Here is a 27,940-nt window from a genome sequence, read left to right on the forward strand (position 1 = left end):
TTTTAGAGGTTTCTACTGCTAGTTAACATGCTGCTGACCCCTTTTAGAGGTTTCTACTGCTAGTTAACATGCTGCTGACCCCTTTAGAGGTTTCTACTGCTAGTTAACATGCTGCTGACCCCTTTTAGAGGTTTCTACTGCTAGTTAACATGCTGCTGACCCCTTTTAGAGGTTTCTACTGCTAGTTAACATGCTGCTGACCCCTTTTAGAGGTTTCTTCTGCTAGTTAACAACATGCTGCTGACCCCTTTTAGAGGTTTCTACTGCTAGTTAACAACATGTTGCTGACCCCTTTTAGAGGTTTCTACTGCTAGTTAACATGCTGCTGACCCCTTATAGAGGTTTCTACTGCTAGTTAACATGCTGCTGACCCCTTATAGAGGTTTCTACTGCTAGTTAACATGCTGCTGACCCCTTTTAGAGGTTTCTACTGCTAGTTAACATGCTGCTGACCCCTTTTAGAGGTTTCTACTGCTAGTTAACATGCTGCTGACCCCTTTTAGAGGTTTCTACTGCTAGTTAACAACATGCTGCTGACCCCTTTTAGGGGTTTCTACTGCTAGTTTGCTGCTGACTCCTTTTAGAGGTTTCTACTGCTAGTTAACAACATGCTGCTGACCCCTTTTAGAGGTTTCTACTGCTAGTTAACAACATGTTGCTGACCCCTTTTAGAGGTTTCTACTGCTAGTTAACATGCTGCTGACCCCTTTTAGAGGTTTCTACTGCTAGTTAACAACATGCTGCTGATCCATTTTAGAGGTTTCTACTGCTAGTTAACATGCTGATGACCCCTTTTAGAGGTTTCTACTGCTAGTTAACAACATGCTGCTGATCCATTTTAGAGGTTTCTACTGCTAGTTAACATGCTGCTGACCCCTTATAGAGGTTTCTACTGCTAGTTAACATGCTGCTGACACCTTTTAGAGGTTTCTACTGCTAGTTAACAACATGCTGCTGACCATTTTAGAGGTTTCTACTGCTAGTTAACATGCTGCTGACCCTTTTAGAGGTTTCTACTGCTAGTTAACATGCTGCTGACCCCTTTTAGAGGTTTCTACTGCTAGTTAACATGCTGCTGACCCCTTTTAGAGGTTTCTACTGCTAGATAACATGCTGCTGACCCCTTTTAGAGGTTTCTACTGCTAGTTAACATGGTGTTGACCCCTTTTAGATGTTTCTACTGCTAGTTAACATGCTGCTGACCCCTTTTATAGGTTTCTACTGCTAGTTAACATGCTGACCCCTTTTAGAGGTTTCTACTGCTAGTTAACAACATGCTGCTGACCCCTTATAGAGGTTTCAACTTAGTTAACATGCTGCTGAGGGTTTCTACTGCTAGTTAACAACATGCTGCTGACCCTTTTAGAGGTTTCTACTGCTAGTTAACATGCTGCTGACCCCTTTTAGAGGTTTCTACTGCTAGTTAACAACATGCTGCTGACCCCTTTTAGAGGTTTCTACTGCTAGTTAACATGCTGCTGACCCTTTTAGACATTAACATGCTGCTGACCCCTTTTAGAGGTTTCTACTGCTAGTTAACATGCTGCTGACCCCTTTTAGACGTTTCTACTGCTGTTAACATGACCCCTTTTAGAGGTTTCTACTGCTAGTTAACATGCTGCTGACCCCTTTTAGAGGTTTCTTCTGCTAGTTAACAACATGTTGCTGACCCCTTTTGGAGGTTTCTACTGCTAGTAAACAACATGTTGCTGACCCCTTTTAGAGATTTCTACTGCTAGTTAACATGCTGCTGACCCCTTATAGAGGTTTCAACTGCTAGTTAACATGCTGCTGACCCCTTATAGAGGTTTCTACTGCTAGTTAACATGCTGCTGACCCCTTTTAGAGGTTTCTACTGCTAGTTAACATGCTGCTGACCCCTTTTAGAGGTTTCTACTGCTAGTTAACAACATGTTGCTGACCCCTTTTAGGGGTTTCTACTGCTAGTTAACATGCTGCCGACTCCTTTTAGAGGTTTCTACTGCTAGTTAACAACATGCTGCTGACTCCTTTTAGAGGTTTCTACTGCTAGTTAACATGCTGCTGACCCCTTTTAGAGGTTTCTACTGCTAGTTAACAACATGTTGCTGACCCCTTTTAGAGGTTTCTACTGCTAGTTAACATGCTGCTGACCCCTGTTAGAGGTTTCTACTGCTAGTTAACAACATGCTGCTGATCCATTTTAGAGGTTTCTACTGCTAGTTAACATGCTGATGACCCCTTTTAGAGGTTTCTACTGCTAGTTAACAACATGCTGCTGATCCATTTTAGAGGTTTCTACTGCTAGTTAACATGCTGCTGACCCCTTATAGAGGTTTCTACTGCTAGTTAACATGCTGCTGACACCTTTTAGAGGTTTCTACTGCTAGTTAACAACATGCTGCTGATCCATTTTAGAGGTTTCTACTGCTAGTTAACATGCTGCTGACTCCTTTTAGAGGTTTCTACTGCTAGTTAACAACATGCTGCTGACCCCTTTTAGAGGTTTCTACTGCTAGTTAACATGCTGCTGACCCCTTTTAGAGGTTTCTACTGCTAGATAACATGCTGCTGACCCCTTTTAGAGGTTTCTACTGCTAGTTAACATGGTGTTGACCCCTTTTAGATGTTTCTACTGCTAGTTAACATGCTGCTGAGCCCTTTTATAGGTTTCTACTGCTAGTTAACAACATGCTGCTGAGCCCTTTTAGAGGTTTCTACTGCTAGTTAACATGCTGTTGACCCCTTTTAGAGGTTTCTACTGCTAGTTAACATGCTGCTGACCCCTTTTAGAGGTTTCTACTGCTAGTTAACATGCTGCTGACCCCTTTTAGAGGTTTCTTCTGCTAGTTAACAACATGTTGCTGACCCCTTTTGGAGGTTTCTACTGCTAGTTAACAACATGTTGCTGACCCCTTTTAGAGGTTTCTACTGCTAGTTAACATGCTGCTGACCCCTTTTAGAGGTTTCTACTGCTAGTTAACAACATGCTGCTGACTCCTTTTAGAGGTTTCTAACAACATGCTGCTGACCCCTTTTAGAGGTTTCTACTGCTAGTTAACAACATGTTGCTGACTCCTTTTAGAGGTTTCTACTGCAAGTTAACAACATGCTGCTGACCCCTTTTAGAGGTTTCTACTGCTAGTTAACATCTAGCTGACCCCTTTTAGAGGTTTCTACTGCTAGTCAACATGCTGCTGACCCCTTTTAGAGGTTTCTACTGCTAGATAACATGCTGCTGACCCCTTTTAGAGGTTTCTACTGCTAGTTAACATGGTGTTGACCCCTTTTAGATGTTTCTACTGCTAGTTAACATGCTGCTGACCCCTTTTATAGGTTTCAACTGCTAGTTAACATGTTGCTGACCCCTTTTAGAGGTTTCTACTGCTAGTTAACAACATGCTGCTGACCCCTTATAGAGGTTTCAACTGCTAGTTAACATGCTGCTGAGCCCTTTTATAGGTTTCTACTGCTAGTTAACAACATGCTGCTGAGCCCTTTTAGAGGTTTCTACTGCTAGTTAACATGCTGCTGACCCCTTATAGAGGTTTCTACTGCTAGTTAACAACATGTTGCTGACCCCTTTTAGAGGTTTCTACTGCTAGTTAACATGCTGCTGACCGCTTTTAGACGTTTCTACTGCTAGTTAACATGCTGCTGACCCCTTATAGAGGTTTCTACTGCTAGTTAACATGCTGCTGACCCCTTTTAGACGTTTCTACTGCTAGTTAACATGCTGCTGACCCCTTTTAGAGGTTTCTACTGCTAGTTAACATGCTGCTGACCCCTTTTAGAGGTTTCTTCTGCTAGTTAACAACATGCTGCTGACCCCTTTTAGAGGTTTCTACTGCTAGTTAACAACATGTTGCTGACCCCTTTTAGAGGTTTCTACTGCTAGTTAACATGCTGCTGACCCCTTTTAGAGGTTTCAACTGCTAGTTAACAACATGTTGCTGACCCCTTTTAGGGTTTCTACTGCTAGTTAACATGCTGCCGACTCCTTTTAGAGGTTTCTACTGCTAGTTAACAACATGCTGCTGACTCCTTTTAGAGGTTTCTACTGCTAGTTAACATGCTGCTGACCCCTTTTAGAGGTTTCTACTGCTAGTTAACAACATGTTGCTGACCCCTTTTAGAGGTTTCTACTGCTAGTTAACATGCTGCTGACCCCTGTTAGAGGTTTCTACTGCTAGTTAACAACATGCTGCTGACCATTTTAGAGGTTTCTACTGCTAGTTAACATGCTGATGACCCCTTTTAGGGTTTCTACTGCTAGTTAACAACATGCTGCTGATCCATTTTAGAGGTTTCTACTGCTTTAACATGCTGCTGACCCCTTATAGAGGTTTCTACTGCTAGTTAACATGCTGCTGACACCTTTTAGAGGTTTCTACTGCTAGTTAACAACATGCTGCTGATCCATTTTAGAGGTTTCTACTGCTAGTTAACATGCTGCTGACTCCTTTTAGAGGTTTCTACTGCTAGTTAACATCTAGCTGACCCCTTTTAGAGGTTTCTACTGCTAGTTAACATGCTGCTGACCCCTTTTAGAGGTTTCTACTGCTAGATAACATGCTGCTGACCCCTTTTAGAGGTTTCTACTGCTAGTTAACATGGTGTTGACCCCTTTTAGATGTTTCTACTGCTAGTTAACATGCTGCTGAGCCCTTTTATAGGTTTCTACTGCTAGTTAACATGCTGCTGACCCATTTTAGAGGTTTCTACTGCTAGTTAACAACATGCTGCTGACTCCTTTTAGAGGTTTCTACTGCTAGTTAACAACAAGCTGCTGACCCCTTTTAGAGGTTTCTACTGCTAGTTAACATGCTGCTGACCCCTTTTAGAGGTTTCTACTGCTAGTTAACATGCTGCTGACCCCTTTTAGAGGTTTCTACTGCTAGTTAACATGCTGCTGACCCCTTTTAGAGGTTTCTACTGCTAGTTAACATGCTGCTGACCCCTTTTAGAGGTTTCTACTGCTAGTTAACATGCTGCTGACCCCTTTTAGAGGTTTCTACTGCTAGTTAACAACATGCTGCTGACTCCTTTTAGAGGTTTCTACTGCTAGTTAACAACATGCTGCTGACCCCTTTTAGAGGTTTCTACTGCTAGTTAACAACATGTTGCTGACCCCTTTTAGAGGTTTCTACTGCTAGTTAACATGCTGCTGACCCCTTTTAGAGGTTTCTACTGCTAGTTAACAACATGCTGCTGACTCCTTTTAGAGGTTTCTACTGCTAGTTAACAACATGCTGCTGACCCCTTTTAGAGGTTTCTACTGCTAGTTAACAACATGCTGCTGACTCCTTTTAGAGGTTTCTACTGCTAGTTAACAACATGCTGCTGACCCCTTTTAGAGGTTTCTACTGCTAGTTAACAACATGCTGCTGACCCCTTATAGAGGTTTCTACTGCTAGTTAACATGCTGCTGACCCATTTTAGAGGTTTCTACTGCTAGTTAACAACATGCTGCTGACTCCTTTTAGAGGTTTCTACTGCTAGTTAACATGCTGCTGACCCCTTATAGAGGTTTCTACTGCTAGTTAACATGCTGCTGACCCTTTTAGAGGTTTCTACTGCTAGTTAACAACATGCTGCTGATCCATTTTAGAGGTTTCTACTGCTAGTTAACATGCTGCTGACTCCTTTTAGAGGTTTCTACTGCTAGTTAACATGCTGCTGACCCCTTTTAGAGGTTTCTACTGCTAGTTAACATGCTGCTGACCCCTTTTAGAGGTTTCTACTGCTAGTTAACATGCTGCTGACCCCTTTTAGAGGTTTCTACTGCTAGTTAACATGGTGTTGACCCCTTTTAGAGGTTTCTACTGCTAGTTAACAACATGTTGCTGACTCCTTTTAGAGGTTTCTACTGCAAGTTAACAACATGCTGCTGACCCCTTTTAGAGGTTTCTACTGCTAGTTAACAACATGCTGCTGACCCCTTATAGAGGTTTCTACTGCTAGTTAACATGCTGCTGACCCATTTTAGAGGTTTCTACTGCTAGTTAACAACATGCTGCTGACTCCTTTTAGAGGTTTCTACTGCTAGTTAACAACAAGCTGCTGACCCCTTTTAGAGGTTTCTACTGCTAGTTAACATGCTGCTGACCCCTTTTAGAGGTTTCTACTGCTAGTTAACATGCTGCTGACCCCTTATAGAGGTTTCTACTGCTAGTTAACATGCTGCTGACCCCTTTTAGACGTTTCTACTGCTAGTTAACATGCTGCTGACCCCTTTTAGAGGTTTCTACTGCTAGTTAACATGCTGCTGACCCCTTTTAGAGGTTTCTTCTGCTAGTTAACAACATGTTGCTGACCCCTTTTGGAGGTTTCTACTGCTAGTAAACATGCTGCTGACCCCTTATAGAGGTTTCTACTGCTAGTTAACATGCTGCTGACCCCTTTTAGACGTTTCTACTGCTAGTTAACATGCTGCTGACCCCTTTTAGAGGTTTCTACTGCTAGTTAACATGCTGCTGACCCCTTTTAGAGGTTTCTTCTGCTAGTTAACAACATGTTGCTGACCCCTTTTGGAGGTTTCTACTGCTAGTAAACAACATGTTGCTGACCCCTTTTAGAGATTTCTACTGCTAGTTAACATGCTGCTGACCCCTTTTAGAGGTTTCTACTGCTAGTTAACATGCTGCTGACCGCTTTTAGACGTTTCTACTGCTAGTTAACATGCTGCTGACCCCTTATAGAGGTTTCTACTGCTAGTTAACATGCTGCTGACCCCTTTTAGAGGTTTCTACTGCTAGTTAACATGCTGCTGACCCCTTTTAGAGGTTTCTACTGCTAGTTAACATGCTGCTGACCCCTTTTAGAGGTTTCTTCTGCTAGTTAACAACATGTTGCTGACCCCTTTTGGAGGTTTCTACTGCTAGTAAACAACATGTTGCTGACCCCTTTTAGAGATTTCTACTGCTAGTTAACATGCTGCTGACCCCTTTTAGAGGTTTCTACTGCTAGTTAACATGCTGCTGACCCCTTTTAGAGGTTTCTACTGCTAGTTAACAACATGTTGCTGACCCCTTTTAGAGGTTTCTACTGCTAGTTAACACATGCTGCTGACTCCTTTTAGAGGTTTCTACTGCTAGTTAACAACATGCTGCTGACCCCTTTTAGAGGTTTCTACTGCTAGTTAACAACATGTTGCTGACCCCTTTTAGAGGTTTCTACTGCTAGTTAACATGCTGCTGACCCCTGTTAGAGGTTTCTACTGCTAGTTAACAACATGCTGCTGATCCATTTTAGAGGTTTCTACTGCTAGTTAACATGCTGCTGACCCCTTTTAGAGGTTTCTACTGCTAGTTAACAACATGCTGCTGACCCCATTTTAGAGGTTTCTACTGCTAGTTAACAACATGCTGCTGACCCCTTATAGAGGTTTCTACTGCTAGTTAACATGCTGCTGACACCTTTTAGAGGTTTCTACTGCTAGTTAACAACATGCTGCTGATCCATTTTAGAGGTTTCTACTGCTAGTTAACATGCTGCTGACTCCTTTTAGAGGTTTCTACTGCTAGTTAACATCTAGCTGACCCCTTTTAGAGGTTTCTACTGCTAGTTAACAACATGCTGCTGACCCCTTATAGAGGTTTCAACTGCTAGTTAACATGCTGCTGACCCCTTATAGAGGTTTTTACTGCTAGTTAACAACATGCTGCTGACCCCTTATAGAGGTTTCTACTGCTAGTTAACATGCTGCTGACCCCTTTTAGAGGTTTCTACTGCTAGTTAACAACATGCTGCTGAGCCCTTTTAGAGGTTTCTACTGCTAGTTAACATGCTGTTGACCCCTTTTAGAGGTTTCTACTGCTAGTTAACATGCTGCTGACCCCTTTTAGAGGTTTCTACTGCTAGTTAACATGCTGCTGACCCCTTTTAGAGGTTTCTTCTGCTAGTTAACAACATGTTGCTGACCCCTTTTGGAGGTTTCTACTGCTAGTTAACAACATGTTGCTGACCCCTTTTAGAGGTTTCTACTGCTAGTTAACATGCTGCTGACCCCTTTTAGAGGTTTCTACTGCTAGTTAACAACATGCTGCTGACTCCTTTTAGAGGTTTCTACTGCAAGTTAACAACATGCTGCTGACCCCTTTTAGAGGTTTCTACTGCTAGTTAACAACATGCTGCTGACTCCTTTTAGAGGTTTCTACTGCAAGTTAACAACATGCTGCTGACCCCTTTTAGAGGTTTCTACTGCTAGTTAACAACATGCTGCTGACCCCTTATAGAGGTTTCTACTGCTAGTTAACATGCTGCTGACCCCTTTTAGAGGTTTCTACTGCTAGTTAACAACATGCTGCTGACTCCTTTTAGAGGTTTCTACTGCTAGTTAACAACAAGCTGCTGACCCCTTTTAGAGGTTTCTACTGCTAGTTAACATGCTGCTGACCCCTTTTAGAGGTTTCTACTGCTAGTTAACATGCTGCTGACCCCTTATAGAGGTTTCTACTGCTAGTTAACATGCTGCTGACCCCTTTTAGACGTTTCTACTGCTAGTTAACATGCTGCTGACCCCTTTTAGAGGTTTCTACTGCTAGTTAACATGCTGCTGACCCCTTTTAGAGGTTTTATCTGCTAGTTAACAACATGTTGCTGACCCCTTTTGGAGGTTTCTACTGCTAGTAAACATGCTGCTGACCCCTTATAGAGGTTTCTACTGCTAGTTAACATGCTGCTGACCCCTTTTAGACGTTTCTACTGCTAGTTAACATGCTGCTGACCCCTTTTAGAGGTTTCTACTGCTAGTTAACATGCTGCTGACCCCTTTTAGAGGTTTCTTCTGCTAGTTAACAACATGTTGCTGACCCCTTTTGGAGGTTTCTACTGCTAGTTAACAACATGTTGCTGACCCCTTTTAGAGGTTTCTACTGCTAGTTAACATGCTGCTGACCCCTTTTAGAGGTTTCTACTGCTAGTTAACAACATGCTGCTGACTCCTTTTAGAGGTTTCTACTGCTAGTTAACAACATGCTGCTGACCCCTTTTAGAGGTTTCTACTGCTAGTTAACAACATGCTGCTGACTCCTTTTAGAGGTTTCTACTGCAAGTTAACAACATGCTGCTGACCCCTTTTAGAGGTTTCTACTGCTAGTTAACAACATGCTGCTGACCCCTTATAGAGGTTTCTACTGCTAGTTAACATGCTGCTGACCCATTTTAGAGGTTTCTACTGCTAGTTAACAACATGCTGCTGACTCCTTTTAGAGGTTTCTACTGCTAGTTAACAACAAGCTGCTGACCCCTTTTAGAGGTTTCTACTGCTAGTTAACATGCTGCTGACCCCTTTTAGAGGTTTCTACTGCTAGTTAACATGCTGCTGACCCCTTATAGAGGTTTCTACTGCTAGTTAACATGCTGCTGACCCCTTTTAGACGTTTCTACTGCTAGTTAACATGCTGCTGACCCCTTTTAGAGGTTTCTACTGCTAGTTAACATGCTGCTGACCCCTTTTAGAGGTTTCTTCTGCTAGTTAACAACATGTTGCTGACCCCTTTTGGAGGTTTCTACTGCTAGTAAACATGCTGCTGACCCCTTATAGAGGTTTCTACTGCTAGTTAACATGCTGCTGACCCCTTTTAGACGTTTCTACTGCTAGTTAACATGCTGCTGACCCCTTTTAGAGGTTTCTACTGCTAGTTAACATGCAGCTGACCCCTTTTAGAGGTTTCTTCTGCTAGTTAACAACATGTTGCTGACCCCTTTTGGAGGTTTCTACTGCTAGTAAACAACATGTTGCTGACCCCTTTTAGAGATTTCTACTGCTAGTTAACATGCTGCTGACCCCTTTTAGAGGTTTCTACTGCTAGTTAACATGCTGCTGACCGCTTTTAGACGTTTCTACTGCTAGTTAACATGCTGCTGACCCCTTATAGAGGTTTCTACTGCTAGTTAACATGCTGCTGACCCCTTTTAGACGTTTCTACTGCTAGTTAACATGCTGCTGACCCCTTTTAGAGGTTTCTACTGCTAGTTAACATGCTGCTGACCCCTTTTAGAGGTTTCTTCTGCTAGTTAACAACATGTTGCTGACCCCTTTTGGAGGTTTCTACTGCTAGTAAACAACATGTTGCTGACCCCTTTTAGAGATTTCTACTGCTAGTTAACATGCTGCTGACCCCTTATAGAGGTTTCAACTGCTAGTTAACATGCTGCTGACCCCTTATAGAGGTTTATACTGCTAGTTAACATGCTGCTGACCCCTTTTAGAGGTTTCTACTGCTAGTTAACATGCTGCTGACCCCTTTTAGAGGTTTCTACTGCTAGTTAACATGCTGCTGACCCCTTTTAGAGGTTTCTACTGCTAGTTAACAACATGTTGCTGACCCCTTTTAGGGGTTTCTACTGCTAGTTAACATGCTGCCGACTCCTTTTAGAGGTTTCTACTGCTAGTTAACAACATGCTGCTGACCCCTTTTAGAGGTTTCTACTGCTAGTTAACAACATGTTGCTGACCCCTTTTAGAGGTTTCTACTGCTAGTTAACATGCTGCTGACCCCTGTTAGAGGTTTCTACTGCTAGTTAACAACATGCTGCTGATCCATTTTAGAGGTTTCTACTGCTAGTTAACATGCTGATGACCCCTTTTAGAGGTTTCTACTGCTAGTTAACAACATGCTGCTGATCCATTTTAGAGGTTTCTACTGCTAGTTAACATGCTGCTGACCCCTTATAGAGGTTTCTACTGCTAGTTAACATGCTGCTGACACCTTTTAGAGGTTTCTACTGCTAGTTAACAACATGCTGCTGATCCATTTTAGAGGTTTCTACTGCTAGTTAACATGCTGCTGACTCCTTTTAGAGGTTTCTACTGCTAGTTAACATCTAGCTGACCCCTTTTAGAGGTTTCTACTGCTAGTTAACATGCTGCTGACCCCTTTTAGAGGTTTCTACTGCTAGATAACATGCTGCTGACCCCTTTTAGAGGTTTCTACTGCTAGTTAACATGGTGTTGACCCCTTTTAGATGTTTCTACTGCTAGTTAACATGCTGCTGACCCCTATTATAGGTTTCAACTGCTAGTTAACATGTTGCTGACCCCTTTTAGAGGTTTCTACTGCTAGTTAACAACATGCTGCTGACCCCTTATAGAGGTTTCAACTGCTAGTTAACATGCTGCTGACCCCTTATAGAGGTTTTTACTGCTAGTTAACAACATGCTGCTGACCCCTTATAGAGGTTTCTACTGCTAGTTAACATGCTGCTGAGCCCTTTTATAGGTTTCTACTGCTAGTTAACAACATGCTGCTGAGCCCTTTTAGAGGTTTCTACTGCTAGTTAACATGCTGTTGACCCCTTTTAGAGGTTTCTACTGCTAGTTAACATGCTGCTGACCCCTTTTAGAGGTTTCTACTGCTAGTTAACATGCTGCTGACCCCTTTTAGAGGTTTCTTCTGCTAGTTAACAACATGTTGCTGACCCCTTTTGGAGGTTTCTACTGCTAGTTAACAACATGTTGCTGACCCCTTTTAGAGGTTTCTACTGCTAGTTAACATGCTGCTGACCCCTTTTAGAGGTTTCTACTGCTAGTTAACAACATGCTGCTGAGCCCTTTTAGAGGTTTCTACTGCTAGTTAACAACATGCTGCTGACCCCTTTTATAGGTTTATACTGCTAGTTAACATGCTGCTGACCCCTTATAGAGGTTTCTACTGCTAGTTAACATGCTGCTGACCCCTTTTGGAGGTTTCTACTGCTAGTTAACAACATGTTGCTGACCCCTTTTAGAGGTTTCTACTGCTAGTTAACATGCTGCTGACCCCTTTTAGAGGTTTCTACTGCTAGTTAACAACATGCTGCTGAGCCCTTTTAGAGGTTTCTACTGCTAGTTAACAACATGCTGCTGACCCCTTTTAGAGGTTTCTACTGCTAGTTAACATGCTGCTGAGCCCTTTTAGAGGTTTCTACTGCTAGTTAACATGCTGCTGACCCCTTTTAGAGGTTTCTACTGCTAGTTAACATGCTGCTGACCACTTTTATAGGTTTCTACTGCTAGTTAACATGCTGCTGACCACTTTTATAGGTTTCTACTGCTAGTTAACATGCTGCTGACCACTTTTATAGGTTTTTACTGCTAGTTAACATGCTGCTGACCCCTTATAGAGGTGTCTACTGCTAGTTAACATCTAGCTGACCCCTTTTAGAGGTTTCTACTGCTAGTTAACATGCTGCTGACCCCTTTTAGAGGTTTCTACTGCTAGATAACATGCTGCTGACCCCTTTTAGAGGTTTCTACTGCTAGTTAACATGCTGTTGACCCCTTTTAGATGTTTCTACTGCTAGTTAACATGCTGCTGACTCCTTTTAGAGGTTTTTACTGCTAGTTAACAACATGCTGCTGACCCCTTATAGAGGTTTCTACTGCTAGTTAACAACATGTTGCTGACCCCTTATAGAGGTTTCTACTGCTAGTTAACAACATGCTGCTGACTCCTTTTAGATGTTTCTACTGCTAGTTAACATGCTGCTGACTCCTTTTAGAGGTTTTTACTGCTAGTTAACAACATGCTGCTGACCCCTTATAGAGGTTTCTACTGCTAGTTAACATGCTGCTGAGCCCTTTTATAGGTTTCTACTGCTAGTTAACAACATGCTGCTGAGCCCTTTTAGAGGTTTCTACTGCTCGTTAACATGCTGCTGAGCCCTTTTAGAGGTTTCTACTGCTAGTTAACAACATGGTAATATAGGTGCCTGGCCATGCAGTCCCAGTAGAGACCCTAGTGGAAAACTGTAAATTATTTCACGTATTCTGTTGTTATAGTTGAATTTTCTGAGAAAAACTGTCCAATTAAATGAACCCTATCCAAGATATATACGTATGAAATCAATTGGAAACAGCTATGTGCCCAAACGATGTGGTTTTGGAAGCGTTCCGATTTAAAACAAAAATACTTTATTGGTTTTGACATATTTTCTTTCTTTATTCAACATTTGAAGATAGTCAGAAATGGCATAGAAGTGATGGTTCTCTTTTACGTGTTATTTCTTCATGATTATTGTTCAACTGGGCTCCGAATGACATAAAACTTGTTGCCAGTGATGGGAAAAAGCGCATTTCAGTCATGCTGTAATGGTTGCACAATGGGGTTGTATATCACTTGTTTAATGAGTTGGGGAGAGGAGAGGAAATGAGAGGAGAGGAGAGGAGAGGAAATGAGAGGAGAGGAGAGAAGAGAAGAGAAGACTGGGAGAAAAGAGGAAATGAGAGGAGAGAAGAGGAGAGGGGAGGAGAGAGGAGAGGAGGAGAGATGAGAAGCGGGGAGGAGAGAGGAGAGGAGAGGAGGAAATGAGAGGAGAGAAGAGAAGACTGGGAGAGAAGAGGAAATTAGAGGAGAGAAGAGGAGAGGGGAGGAGAGAGGAGAGGAGAGGAGAGGAGAGGAGAGGAGAGGAGAGGAGAGGAGAGGAGAGGAGAGGAGAGGAGAGGAGAGGAGAGGAGAGGAGAGGAGTGGAGAGGAGTGGAGAGGCGAGGAGGAAATGAGAAGAGAGAAGACTGGGAGAGAAGAGGAGAGGGGAGAGGAGAGGAGAGGAGAGGAGAGGAGTGGAGAGGCGAGGAGGAAATGAGAAGAGAGAAGACTGGGAGAGAAGAGGAGAGGGGAGGAGAGAGGAGAGGAGGTGAGAAGAGAAGAGAAGAGAAGAGGGGAGAGGAGAGGGGAGGAGAGAAGACTGGGAGAGAAGAAGAGAGGGGAGGAGAGGAGAGAAGACTGGGAGAGAAGAAGAGAGGGGAGGAGAGGAGAGAAGAGGAGGGGGGGGGGGAAAGGAGAGAAGAGAAGAGAAGAGAAGAGAGAGGAGAGGAGAGGAGAGGAGAGGAGAGGAGAGGAGAGGAAAGGGGAGGAGAGAGGAGAGGAGAGGAGAGGAGAGGAGAGGAGAGGAGAGGAGAGGAGAGGAGAGAGGAGAGGAGAGAGAGAGGAAAGGAAAGGAAAGGAAAGGAATGGAGAGGAGAGGAGAGGAGAGGAAAGGAAAGGAGAGGAGAGGAGAGGAGAGGAGAGGGAGAGGGGAGAGGAGAGGAGAGGAGAGGAGAGGAGAGGAGGGAGAGGAGAGGAGAGGAGAGGAGAGGAGAGGAGAGGAGAGGAGAGGAGAGGAGAGGAGAGAAAGGAAAGGAAAGGAAAGGAAAGGAATGGAGAGGAGAGGGGAGGAGAGGGGAGGAGAGAGGAGTGGAAAGTAAAGGAAAGGAATGGAGAGGAAAGGAAATGAAAGGAAAGGAGAGGAGAGGAGAGGGGAGAGGAAAGGAGGAGTGAGGAGAAGAGGAGAGGAGAGGAGAGGGGAGAGGAGAGGAGGAGTGAGGAGAAGAGGGGAGGAAAGGAGTAGAGAGAAGACGGGGAGAGAAGAGGAGAGGGGAGGAGAGGAGAGTAAAGGAGGGGAGGATAGGAGAGAAGAGGAGAGAGGAGGAGAGGAGAGGAAAGGAGAGGAGAGAAGACTGGGAGAGAAGAGGAGAGGAGAGGAGAGGAGGAGAGAAGAGAAGAGGGAAGGAGAAAGGAGAGGAGAGGAGAGTAAGAGGGGAGGAGAGAGGAGAAGAGAAGAGAAGAGGAGAGGAAAGGAGGGGAGAGAGGAAAGGAAAGGAAATGAGGAGAGGAGAGGAGAGGAGACAGGGAGAGAAGAGAAGAGGGGAGGAGAGAGGAGAGGAGGAGAGAAGACAGGGAGAGAAGGCAGAGGGGAGTGGAGAGGAGAGAAGAGAGAACAGGGAGAGAAGAGGAGAGGGGAGAGGAGAGGAGGAGAACAAGAAGGCTTCAAGTGTGTCTGACAGAGATTGGGGGGGGCGGGGGGGAGTGTCTCCAGGCCTGGCTGAGGTCAGTATCTGTCTGGTTGAGTCGCAATGGCCCCGGATCAAACCATTATGGCGTGCACCCCAAATGGCACCCTATACCCTATATAGTGCACTACTTTAGACCAGGACCCTATGGCACCCTATACCCTATATAGTGCTCTACTTTAGACTAGGACCCTATGAGAGGGAATAGGGTGCCATTTGGGACGTGGCATCATAAACGACTCCCCTGGACGCTCCCCTCATAGCCTGAGTGGTGTGTTTACATTTTTAACTCTTACTGTCAGAGAGGGGGGGGGGGCATGCCAATAACAAACCCCCACCAGATCACATTTCTCCTGGCTTGACGGTTTGAGCAACTTCTGGTAAGAAACGAAGACAGCTCAGGTTCATCCTGTTTACACGAGGGAGAAGCTAAGTAGTTTTTCTGTCGTCACATAGTGCGTGTTCCTAATGGTACCTTGGTTTTTGGATTTAGTGAACTACTTTTGACCAGGGCTTATAGGGACTGAGAGTCATTTGGGACACGTTCACACTGTGGCCAGTATAGCCTTGGTTATGTATTGATACATGAAGCTGTTTGCCTCTGGGTTTCTGATGTTTAGCCTGTTTTAAAGCGAGATATCAATGGGGTAGTTGAAGAACGGCCCTCCTTCCTACGGTTGGTATTGTACAGTTGATGTCGGAGGTTTACATACACTTAGGTTGGAGTTATTAAAACTCATTTTTCAACCACTCCACAAATTTCTTGTTAACAAACTATAGTTTTGGCAAGTCGGTTAGGACATCTACTTTGTGCTTGAAACAAGTCATTTTTCCAACAATTGTTTACAGACAGATTATTTAACTTATAATTCACTGTATCACAATTCCAGTGGGTCAGAAGTTTACATACACTAAGTTGACTGTGCCTTTAAACAGCTTGGAACATTCCAGAAAATGATGTCATGGCTTTAGAAGCTTCTGATAGGCTAATTGACATAATTTGAGTCAATCGGAGGTGTACCTGTGGATGTACCACGTTCATGTGTACAAACAATGGTATGCAAGTATAAACACCATGGGACCACACAGCCATCATACCGCTCAGGAAGAAGTCGTGTTCTGTCTCCTAGAGATGAACGTACTTTAGTGTGAAAGTGCAAATCAATCCCAGAACAACAGCAAAGGACCTTGTGAAGATGCTGGAGGAAACAGGTACAAAAGTATCTATATCCACAGTAAAACGAGTCCTATAATGACATAACCTGAAAGGCAGCTCAGCAAGGAAGAAGCCACTGCTCCAAAACTACCATAAAAAAGCCAGACTACGGTTTGCAACTGCACATGGGGACAAAGATCGTACTTTTTGGAGAAATGTCCTCTAGTCTGATGAAACAAAAATAGAATTGTTTGGCCATAATGACCATCGTTATGTTTGGAGGAAAAGGGGTATGCTTGCAAGCTGAAGAACACCATCCCAACCATGAAGCACGGGGGTGGCAGCATCATGTTGTGGGGGTGCTTTGCTGCAGGAGGGACTGGCACACTAAACAAAATAGAAAAATAGATGGCTTCATGAGGAGGCAAAATTATGTGGATATATTGAAGCAACACCTCAAGACATCAGTCAGGAAGTTAAAGCTTGGTGGCAAATGGGTCTTCCAAATGGACAATGACCCCAAGCATACTTCCAAATGGGTCTTCCAAATGGACAATGACCCCAAGCATACTTCCAAATGGGTCTTCCAAATGGACAATGACCCCAAGCACACTTCCAAATGGGTCTTCCAAATGGACAATGACCCCAAGCATACTTCCAAATGCGTCTTCCAAATGGACAATGACCCCAAGCATACTTCCATATGGGTCTTCCAAATGGACAATGACCCCAAGCATACTTCCAAATGGGTCTTCCAAATGGACAATGACCCCAAGCATACTTCCAAATGGGTCTTCCAAATGGACAATGACCCCAAGCATACTTCCAAATGGGTCTTCCAAATGGACAATGACCCCAAGCATACTTCCAAATGGGTCTTCCAAATGGACAATGACCCCAAGCATACTTCCAAAGTTGTGGCAAAATGGCTTAAGGACAACAAAGTCAAGGTATTGGAGTGGCCATCACAAAGCCCTGATCTCAATTCTATAGAAAATGTGTGGGCAGAACTGAAAAAGTGTGTGAGCAAGGAGGCCAACAACCTTACTCAGTTACACCAGCTCTGTCAGGGGGAATCGGCCAAAATTCACCCAAATTCATGTGGGAAACTTGTGGAAGGCTAAATTTTCTCAGGGAATTTTTTGAAAAACGGAGTTTAAATGTATTTTGCTAAGGTGTATGTAAACTTCTGACTTCAACTGTATGTATTCCTCTGAGAGAGTTGAGATTGTGTCTGGGATTTATCAGAAGGTTGAACCCCTGAGAGAGTTGAGATTGTGTCTGAGACTTATCAGAACGTTGAACCCCTGAGAGAGTTGAGATTGTGTCTGGGACTTAACAGAAGGTTGAACCCCTGAGAGAGTTGAGATTGTGTCTGGGACTTAACAGATGATTGAACCTCTAACAGAGTTGAGATTGTGTCTGGGACTTAATAGATGATTGAACCTCTAACAGAGTTGAGATTGTGTCTGGGACTTAACAGAAGGTTGAACCTCTAACAGAGTTGAGATTGTGTCTGGGACTTAACAGAATCAGGATCCTCTCCTTGACTGATTGTATTGTGAGATGTGGTTCCCGTGGTTCCCGTGGTTCCTGTGGTTCCCGTGGTTGCTGGAAGGGTTTGTTTATTTGTTGAAGTGTTTATCTGTCAGTGTTTAAGGAACATTAGTGCACCCATCCCTCCCCCAACCTTACTAGTTACTAGTCGAAAGCACTAACCACTAGGCACCCATCCCTCCCCCCATTGTCTCTCTGTCAGTCTGTTAAACCTCCTCTAATGATGTCAGTCTGTTAAACCAGACCTCCTCTAATGATGTCAATCTGTTAAACCAGACTTCTATGGCTCTCAGTCTGTTAATCCAGACCTCTATGGCTCTCAGTCTGTTAAACCAGACCTCTATGGCTCTCAGTCTGTTAATCCAGACCTCTATGGCTCTCAGTCTGTTAAACCAGACCTCTATGGCTCTCAGTCTGTTAAACCAGACCTCTATGGCTCTCAGTCTGTTAAACCAGACCTCTATGGCTCTCAGTCTGTTAAACTAGACTTCTATTTACTAGACTTCGATTTACTGACTGACTGGTTGACTGATTTACTGACTGGTTGACTGATTTACTGACTGGTTGGTTGACTAACTGGTTGACTGATTGACTGGTTGGTTGACTGATTGACTGGATGACTGGTTGATTGGTTGATTGACTGGTTGACTGCATCGTTGCTTGAAAAAACAAAGCCAGAAATATAACATTTACATAAGTATTCAGACCCTTTACTCAGTACTTTGTTGAATAATCTTTGGCCGTGATTACGACCTTCAGTGACTATGTCACTTGTTTTTCCCTGAAGCCACTTGTCTACCAATAGAGGTCCAGGATGGAAACCAGTCTTTGACGTGGTGTGTTTTGTCCTCTATAATAGGGCCCATAGGGATTAGGGCCCATAGGGAATAGGGCCCATAGGGATTAGGGCCCATAGGGATTAGGGCCCATAGAGATTAGGGCCCATAGGAATTAGGGCCCATAGGGATTAGGGCCCATAGGGATTAGGGCCCATAGGGATTAGGGCCCATAGGGATTAGGGCCCATAGGGAAAAGGGCCCATAGGGATTAGGGCCCATAGGGAAAAGGGCCCATAGGGAATAGGGCCCATAGGGAATAGGGCCCATAGGGATTAGGGCCCATAGGGATTAGGGCCCATAGGGATTAGGGCCCATAGGGAATAGGGCCCATAGGGATTAGGGCCCATAGGGATTAGGGCCCATAGGGAATAGGGCCCATAGGGAATAGGGCCCATAGGGAATAGGGCCCATAGGGAATAGGGCCCATAGGGAATAGGGCCCATAGGGATTAGGGCCCATAGGGAATAGGGCCCATAGGGAATAGGGCCCATAGGGAACGCTACAGACCGAACCGGGGAATTGCTGAAATGGCATTATATCAGTTTTATGTTCAACGTGAAAAATGATACAAGTGTGCCAATTTTCACGCTTCTATTCCTAATGGAACTCTATGGTAATTAAGGAAGCTTATCTACTGGACCAATGTCTTTCTGTTCATTATGGCTGTCAAGGGGAGATACTTTAGGGAGGAGAGAAACCCCAGTTAGATTCCTGGAGTGGAGTGGTGATGAGGAGAAGAGGAGAGAGGAGGAGAGAGGAGGAGAGAGGGGAAAGGAAGAGAGAAGGGAGAGGGGAGAGGGGGAGAGAGGGAGAGGAGGAGAGAGGGAGAAAAGAGGGAGAGGGGGAGAGAGGGAGAGGAGGAGAGAGGGAGAGAAGAGGGAGAGGGGGAGAGAGTTGAGATGAGGAGAGGAGAACAGGAGAGAGGAAGAGAGAGGGGGAGTGGAGGAAAGAGGGAGAGGGAGAGAAGAGGAGAGAGGGGGAGAGGAGGAGAGGAGGAGAGAGGGGGAGAAGAGCAGAGAGGGAGAGAGGGGAGAGAGGGAAAGGGGGAGAGGGAGAGAAGAGGAGAGAGGGGGAGAGGAGGAAAGAGTTAGAGGGAGAGAAGAGGAGAGAGGGGGAGAGGAGGAGAGGAGGAGAGAGGGGGAGAAGAGCAGAGAGGGAGAGAGGGGAGAGAGGGAAAGGGGGAGAGGAGGAGAGAGGAGAGGGGAGAGGAGCAGAAGAGAGGAGAGGGAGAGGGGAGGAAGGATCCCGTTATACAGAATGTTTGCCATTGGATGGATTTTGAGGTGCTTTGAAGATCGCTAAAGTTTCAGCCAAAAATAGAGGCTGCTTCCTCCAGCCTTCCTTATGCTACCAGGTCTGCTTCCTCCAGCCTTCCTTATGCTACCAGGTCTGCTTCCTCCAGCCTTCCTTATGCTACCAGGTCTGCTTCCTCCAGCCTTCCTTATGCTACCAGGTCTGCTTCCTCCAGCCTTCCTTATGCTACCAGGTCTGCTTCCTCCAGCCTTCCTTATGCTACCAGGTCTGCTTCCTCCAGCCTTCCTTATGCTACCAGGTCTGCTTCCTCCAGCCTTCCTTATGCTACCAGGTCTGCTTCCTCCAGCCTTCCTTATGCTACCAGGTCTGCTTCCTCCAGCCTTCCTTATGCTACAGAGGGAGATGGTCTATACATAACACAGTGCCCCCCTAACAGAGGGAGATGGTCTATATATAACACAGTGCCCCCTAACAGAGGGAGATGGTCTATATATAACACAGTGCCCCCTAACAGAGGGAGATGGTCTATATATAACACAGTGCCCCCTAACAGAGGGAGATGGTCTATACATAACACAGTGCCCCCCTAACAGAGGGAGATGGTCTATACATAACACAGTGCCCCCTAACAGAGGGAGATGGTCTATGTATAACCCTAACTGGCTGTGTTGTTCCAGGTCTAACTGGCTGTGTTGTTCCAGGCCTAACTGGCTGTGTTGTTCCAGTCCTAACTGGCTGTGTTGTTCCAGTCCTAACTGGCTGTGTTGTTCCAGTCCTAACTGGCTGTGTTGTTCCAGGTCTAACTGGCTGTGTTGTTCCAGTCCTAACTGTGTTGGCTGTGTTGTTCCGGGCCTAACTGTGTTGGCTGTGTTGTTCCAGTCCTAACTGGCTGTGTTGTTCCAGGTCTAACTGTGTTGTGTTGTTCCAGGCCTAACTGTGTTGTGTTGTTCCAGGCCTAACTGCCTGTGTTGTTCCAGTCCTAACTGGCTGTGTTGTTCCAGGCCTAACTGTGTTGGTTGTGTTGTTCCAGGCCTAACTGTGTTGTGTTGTTCCAGGCCTAACTGGCTGTGTTGTTCCGGGCCTAACTGGCTGTGTTGTTCCGGGCCTAACTGGCTGTGTTGTTCCGGGCCTAACTGGCTGTGTTGTTCCGGGCCTAACTGGCTGTGTTGTTCCAGGTCTAACTGTGTTGTGTTGTTCCAGGCCAAACTGGCTGTGTTCTCCAGACCTAACTGGCTGTGTTGTTCCAGGCCTAACTGGCTGTGTTGTTCCAGGCCTAACTGGCTGTGTTGTTCCAGGCCTTACTGGCTGTGTTGTTAACTGTGCTGACTGTGTTCTCCAGGCCTAACTGGCTGTGTTGTTCCAGGTCTAACTGTGCTGGCTGTGTTCTCCAGGCCTAACTGGCTGTGTTGTTCCAGGTCTAACTGTGCTGGGTGTGTTCTCCAGGCCTAACTGTGCTGGCTGTGTTCTCCAGGCCTAACTGTGCTGGCTGTGTTCTCCAGGCCTAACTGTGCTGGCTGTGTTCTCCAGGCCTAACTGTGCTGGCTGTGTTCTCCAGGCCTAACTGTGTTGGCTGTGTTCTCCAGGCCTAACTGTGCTGGCTGTGTTCTCCAGGCCTAACTGTGCTGGCTGTGTTCTCCAGGCCTAACTGTGCTGGCTGTGTTCTCCAGGCCTAACTGTGCTGGCTGTGTTCTCCAGGCCTAACTGTGCTGGCTGTGTTCTCCAGGCCTAACTGTGCTGACTGTGTTCTCCAGGCCTAACTGTGCTGGCTGTGTTCTCCAGGCCTAACTGTGCTGGCTGTGTTCTCCAGGCCTAACTGTGCTGGCTGTGTTCTCCAGGCCTAACTGTGCTGGCTGTGTTCTCCAGGCCTAACTGTGCTGGCTGTGTTCTCCAGGCCTTAACTGTGCTGGCTGTGTTCTCCAGGCCTAACTGTGCTGGCTGTGTTCTCCAGGCCTAACTGTGCTGGCTGTGTTCTCCAGGCCTAACTGTGCTGGCTGTGTTCTCCAGGCCTTAACTGTGCTGGCTGTGTTCTCCAGGCCTAACTGTGCTGGCTGTGTTCTCCAGGCCTAACTGTGTTGGCTGTGTTCTCCAGGCCTAACTGTGTTGGCTGTGTTCTCCAGGCCTAACTGTGCTGACTGTGTTCTCCAGGCCTAACTGTGCTGGCTGTGTTCTCCAGGCCTAACTGTGCTGGCTGTGTTCTCCAGGCCTAACTGTGCTGACTGTGTTCTCCAGGCCTAACTGTGCTGGCTGTGTTCTCCAGGCCTAACTGTGTTGGCTGTTTTCTCCAGGCCTAACTGTGCTGGCTGTGTTCTCCAGGCCTAACTGTGCTGGCTGTGTTCTCCAGGCCTAACTGTGCTGACTGTGTTCTCCAGGCCTAACTGTGCTGGCTGTGTTCTCCAGGCCTAACTGTGTTGGCTGTTTTCTCCAGGCCTAACTGTGCTGGCTGTGTTCTCCAGGCCTAACTGTGCTGGCTGTGTTCTCCAGGCCTAACTGTGCTGGCTGTGTTCTCCAGGCCTAACTGTGTTGGCTGTTTTCTCCAGGCCTAACTGTGTTGGCTGTGACAGTGCTGTTCCTCATTAAAATTGAATGTCAGTTGATTTGAATGTTAATGAAAAGCAGACTGAATACTGAACTTCCTGCTTTGCCTCCATGGAGTCAGACAGTAGAGATAAATAGAGGACTTGTCTTTGTATCTGTGCCATTATACAGGCTGTGACAGCATGGGCAGCTCCATTGAGGCTATCTCCATTTTGAAGTAGTAATTTTTTTTTATTCATGATTGGCAGATCCCTCCGGATGACCCGGTTGGACATGACTCCAACAGGGTCACCAGGAGGTATCAGCCAATGAAGTTCGAACTTTCACCCAGTTGACTTCATTCAAATGGGTGGAAGCCCTGAATCGTTCTGACCATACTACTATGTCCTTTTAGCCACTAGAGTCATCTATCATTCTCTATGGGACAGACTCAAATTGGCTGCCAGACAGGTCTACCCGTTATGGCCTCATTGACATGAATGTGGATGTCCAGTCCATTCTACTCGTTGTAATTCTGTGGCGTTTCCCCGACAGTGGCTTATAGGAGACAGGGAGACACACTGTGGGATCATCTGTTCCAGGACACAGGGCAAACCGGTGTGTGGCTCTGATGGACGGAGCTACGATACCGGCTGTGACCTGCAGAGGGCGCGCTGCAAGGACCGTTCTCTTACGCTGGCACACCGCGGACGATGTCGAGGTGAGGCTGAGACCCACATACAAGCACACGCACACAAGCACATACACACACGCGCGCACACACACACACATTGTGGCTGGTCTTTGGTGTTTCAGGTAAAAACTCGGTGAGGATTGACCAGCTTCCAGTAGTTCCTGCTCCAACATCAGTCTCAGAGGGGAAGAACCTGGAACTGGAAGGTCTGTCTGTCTGTCTGTCTGTCTGTCTGTCTGTCTGTCTGTCTGTCTGTCTGTCTGTCTGTCTGTCTGTCTGTCTGTCTGTCTGTCTGTCTGTCTGTCTGTCTGTCTGTCTGTCTGTCTGTCTGTCTGTCTGTCTGTCTGTCTGTCTGTCTGTCTGTCTGTCTGTCTGTCTGTCTGTCTGTCTGTCTGTCTGTCTGTCTGTCTGTCTGTCTGTCTGTCTGTCTGTCTGTCTGTCTGTCTGTCTGTCTGTCTGTCTGTCTGTCTGTCTGTCTGTCTGTCTGTCTGTCTGTCTGTCTGTCTGTCTGTCTGTCTGTCTGTCTGTCTGTCTGTCTGTCTGTCTGTCTGTCTGTCTGTCTGTAGTAATATTTCTGTCTTTGGGGGCGCTGGTCTAAAGTAGTGCACTATATAGGGAATAGGGCTCTGATCTAAAGTAGTGCACTATATAGGGAATAGGGTGCCATTTCAGTCACATCCACAACGCGGACAGAGCTGTTAAACTCAAGCCCAGGCCGGGTCCTCGTGAACTGCTGGTGATTTGCTGAATCTGAAATCCTACGGGAGGGCTGTGATTGGTTAATGACCTTATACATGTATAAATGTTATATTTCTTCTAAAGTAACAGAGCCCACTCTGCTACCTAGTCTTCTAAAGTAACAGAACCCGATGCTACCTAGTCTTCTAAAGTAACAGAACCCACTCTGATACCTAGTCTTCTAAAGTAACAGAACCCACTCTGCTACCTAGTCTTCTAAAGTAACAGAGCCCACTCTGCTACCTAGTCTTCTAAAGTAACAGAACCCACTCTGCTACCTCGTCTTCTAAAGTAACAGAGCCCACTCTGCTACCTAGTCTTCTAAAGTAACAGAACCCACTCTGCTACCTAGTCTTCTAAAGTAACAGAACCCACTCTGCTACCTAGTCTTCTAAAGTAACAGAACCCACTCTGCTACCTCGTCTTCTAAAGTAACAGAACCCACTCTGCTACCTAGTCTTCTAAAGTAACAGAACCCACTCTGCTACCTAGTCTTCTAAAGTAACAGAGCCCTTTTCCAATCCTAATGTGGGGTTGAAATAATGAAAAACTATGTACCAAATCTATTAATTTTAAAATGTTGATGACTTCTTCTTGCCATTATCATTCCCCTGATAGACAGCTAACTAACGTATGATTGGGGTTCCTGGGTTGCCGGTTTGCATCGGAGGGGGTCCCTGGACCATCAACATATATATTTAAAATGTTGTTAAAATGTTGAAAATATCCTGAGATATATTCCATATTTTAGAGCGCACAATAGGGAGTATAATAACTCCAAGATGTGGTCTGCACCATGTATGGGTCACAGATCATATGGTCTAATGACTCCAATATGTGGTCTGCACCATGTAGGGGTCACAGATCATATGGTCTGGACCATGTATGGGTCACAGATCATATGGTCTGCACCATGTATGGGTCAAAGATCATATGGTCAAATGACTCCAATATGTGGTCTGCACCATGTATGGGTCAAAGATCATATGGTCTAATGACTCCAATATGTGGTCTGCTCCATGTAGGGGTCACAGATCATATGGTCTGCACCATGTTGGGGTCACAGATCATATGGTCTGCACCATGTTGGGGTCACAGATCATATGGTCTGCACCATGTAGGGGTCACAGATCATATGGTCTGCACCATGTATGGGTCAAAGATCATATGGTCTTACAGGGAGCATGTATAGGTTTAAAATGAGCTTTAAACATTTTCATTGTGAATAAAATAAAATAAATGTTTTCTGATAGAAATGTACAAAACATGTTAAACAGCTTTCATCCTAGTGAAGTTTTTATGTGAAAATTGACAGAACATTCTGTGATACCAAAATCGTGCCATTGTCCCATGATGCCAAGCAACAAGGCACTGAGTATGTTATTAAACGTCTGGAATGTACTGTCAAATGAAGTGTTGAGATTTCAGTATAAAGTAGGTGCACAGAGAGTGTGTGTCGCTAGCAGAGGTGAGCCAGTGGGTTGGGATGTTGTTTCAGTTAATACAAGTACAGATCTAGGATGTTAATTTGAGCCAGTATGTTACAGCAGAAAGAGTATCCTGCAGCCACAGGAAATGTGAACTATTATGTAGTTAATAATTAATTTACATTTTTGAATGGGTTGATACATTTTTCTTTAGGGGAAATCAAGTCTTAAATTTCAAAGTGGATATAAAACAAACTTTAGAAGCATTTTTAAAACTAAAAAAATACAATACACATTTTAAGAATTCACAGCAACAAAAGACTGATCAAATTAAGGTCCTACCTTTGTATACCTGTTGTGGATGCAGGTATACCTGTCCTCTGGTTGGGCATGCTGGGACAGTGAATGCAGGTATACCTGTCCTCTGGTTGGGCATGCTGGGACAGTGAATGCAGGTATACCTGTCCTCTGGTTGGGCATGCTGGGACAGTGAATGCAGGTATACCTGTCCTCTGGTTGTGCATGCTGGGACAGTGAATGCAGGTATACCTGTCCTCTGGTTGGGCATGCTGGGACAGTGAATGCAGGTATACCTGTCCTCTGGTTGGGCATGCTGGGACAGTGAATGCAGGTATACCTGTCCTCTGGTTGGGCATGCTGGGACAGTGGATGCAGGTATACCTGTCCTCTGGTTGGGCATGCTGGGACAGTGAATGCAGGTATACCTGTCCTCTGGTTGGGCATGCTGGGACAGTGAATGCAGGACAGGTGCAGTATACCTGTCCTTGTGTTTGTATTTCAGACGGAGGCCAGTCTAAGTGCAGGCTGGAGAGGAATCAGGCTCTGGAGCAGGCTAAGAGACCTCAGGAGTCCATCTTCATCCCAGAATGCAACGAGGACGGAACCTTCGCCCAGGTCTGTCTCTCTCAGGAATCTTTATCTCTGGGAGCCAATTGCAAAACCCCGGAAACTTTGCAGGAAATGAAAAATCCCGGTTGGAGGAATTATAGGAGACTTTCTCTGTTGTGGTTTTATTGGACATTTTGGGACACCATTGTCATGGACCCTCCAGTATACATGTACCTGTTTCCCACTTGTCTCTGTCCTGTGCGTCCTGCTCTCTACAGGTGCAGTGTCACACTCTGACAGGATACTGCTGGTGTGTCACCACCGACGGCAAACCAGTCAGCGGTTCCTCCGTGCATAACAGGACCCCTGTGTGTTCAGGTACCTTTTTGAGATTAGAGACACGGCTGGGTGTTCAGGTACCGTTAGAGATTAGAGACAGGGCTGGGTGTTCAGGTACCGTTAGAGATTAGAGACAGGGCTGGGTGTTCAGGTGCCGTTAGAGATTAGAGACAGGGCTGGGTGTTCAGGTACCGTTAGAGATTAGAGACAGGACTGGGTGTTCAGGTACCGTTAGAGATTAGAGACAGGGCTGGGTGTTCAGGTGCACATGGAACTGTTGGCAGAGCTGTACCAGACTACTGTCCTGCATGGTAGGGTACATACAGTTGAAGTCGGACGTTTACATACACTTAGTTTGGTGTCATTAAAACTTGTTTTTCAACCACTCCACAAATGTCTTGTTAACAAACTATAGTTTTGGCAAGTCGGTTAGGACATCTACTTTGTGCATGATACAAGTAATTTTATCCAACAATTGTTTACAGACAGATTATTTCACTTATAATTCACTGTATCACAATTCCAGTGGGTCAGAAGTTTACATACACTAAATTGACTGTGCCTTTAAACAGCTTGGAAAATTCCAGAAAATAATGTCAAAAGCTTCTGATAGGCTAATTGACATCATTGGAGTGAATTGGATCTGTACCTGTGGATGTATTTCAAGGCCTACCTTCAGACTCAGTGCCTCTTTGCTTGACATCATGGGAAATTCAAAAGAAATCAGCCAAGATCTCAGAAAACTATTTGTCTGGTTCATCTTTGGGAGCAATTTCCAAATGCCTGAAGGTAGCATGTTCATCTGTACAAACAATAGTATACAAGTATAAACACCATGGGACCACGCAGCCGTCATACCGCTCAGGAAGAAGTCGTGTTCTGTCTCCTAGAGATGAACGTACTTTAGTGTGAAAGTGCAAATCAATCCCAGAACAACAGCAAAGGACCTTGTGAAGATGCTGGAGGAAACAGGTACAAAAGTATCTATATCCACAGTAAAACGAGTCCTATATCAACACAACCTGAAAGGACGCTCAACAAGGAAGAAGCAACTGCTCCAAAACCGCCATAAAATAGCCAGACTACGGTTTGCAACTACAAATGGGGACAAAGTTGGTACTTTTTGGAGAAATGTCCTCTTGTCTGATGAAACAAAAATAGAACTGTTTGGCCATAATGACCATTTTTATGTTTGGAGGAAAAAGGGGTAGGCTTGCAAGCCGAAGAACACCATCCCAACCGTGAAGCACGGGGGCGGCAGCATCATGTTGTGGGGGTGCTTTGCTGCAGGAGAGACTGGTGCACTTCACAAAATATATGGCATCACGAGGAAAGAAAATTATGTGGATATATTGAAGCAACATCTCAAGACATCAGTCATGAAGTTAAAGCTTGCCACAAAGTTGTGGTAAAATGGCTTAAGGACAACAAAGGTAAAGTATTGGAGGGGCCATCAGAACGCCATGACCTCAATCCTATAGACAATTGTTGGCAGAACTGAAAAAGCGTGTGCGAGCAAGGAGGCCTACAAACCTGACTCAGTTACACCAGCTCTGTCAGGAAGAATGGGCCAAAATTCACCCAACTTATTGTGGGACGCTTGTGGAAGGCTACCCGAAACGTTTGACCCAAGTTAAACAATTTAAAGGCAACGCTACCAAATACTATTTGAGTGTATGTAAACTTCTGACCCACTGGGAATGTGATGAAAGGAATAAACGCTGAAATAAATAATTCTGTCTACTATTATTCTGACATTTCACATTCTTGAAATAAAGTGGTGATCCTAACTGACCTAAAACAGGGAATTTTTACTAGGATTAAATGTCAGGAATAGTGAAA

General features: G+C 45.2%; 1 protein-coding gene across 4 annotated transcripts in view; it reads left to right on the forward strand.

Annotated features, from left to right (window-relative positions):
* Nucleotides 1-27,940, forward strand: part of smoc1 (SPARC related modular calcium binding 1) — a 586,617-nt gene that overhangs the window by 421,718 nt on the left and 136,959 nt on the right. For all 4 annotated transcript variants that reach the window (XM_046307812.1, XM_046307813.1, XM_046307814.1 and 1 more), the window contains exons 2-5: nucleotides 22,607-22,772; nucleotides 22,868-22,951; nucleotides 25,713-25,825; nucleotides 26,038-26,137. In XM_046307812.1, the coding sequence (XP_046163768.1) occupies nucleotides 22,607-22,772; nucleotides 22,868-22,951; nucleotides 25,713-25,825; nucleotides 26,038-26,137 (463 nt within the window). The remainder of the gene's footprint in view (nucleotides 1-22,606; nucleotides 22,773-22,867; nucleotides 22,952-25,712; nucleotides 25,826-26,037; nucleotides 26,138-27,940) is intronic.

This window comes from Oncorhynchus gorbuscha, linkage group LG17 (genome assembly GCF_021184085.1).
Source record: "Oncorhynchus gorbuscha isolate QuinsamMale2020 ecotype Even-year linkage group LG17, OgorEven_v1.0, whole genome shotgun sequence".
NCBI classification, from domain to species: domain Eukaryota; kingdom Metazoa; phylum Chordata; class Actinopteri; order Salmoniformes; family Salmonidae; genus Oncorhynchus; species Oncorhynchus gorbuscha.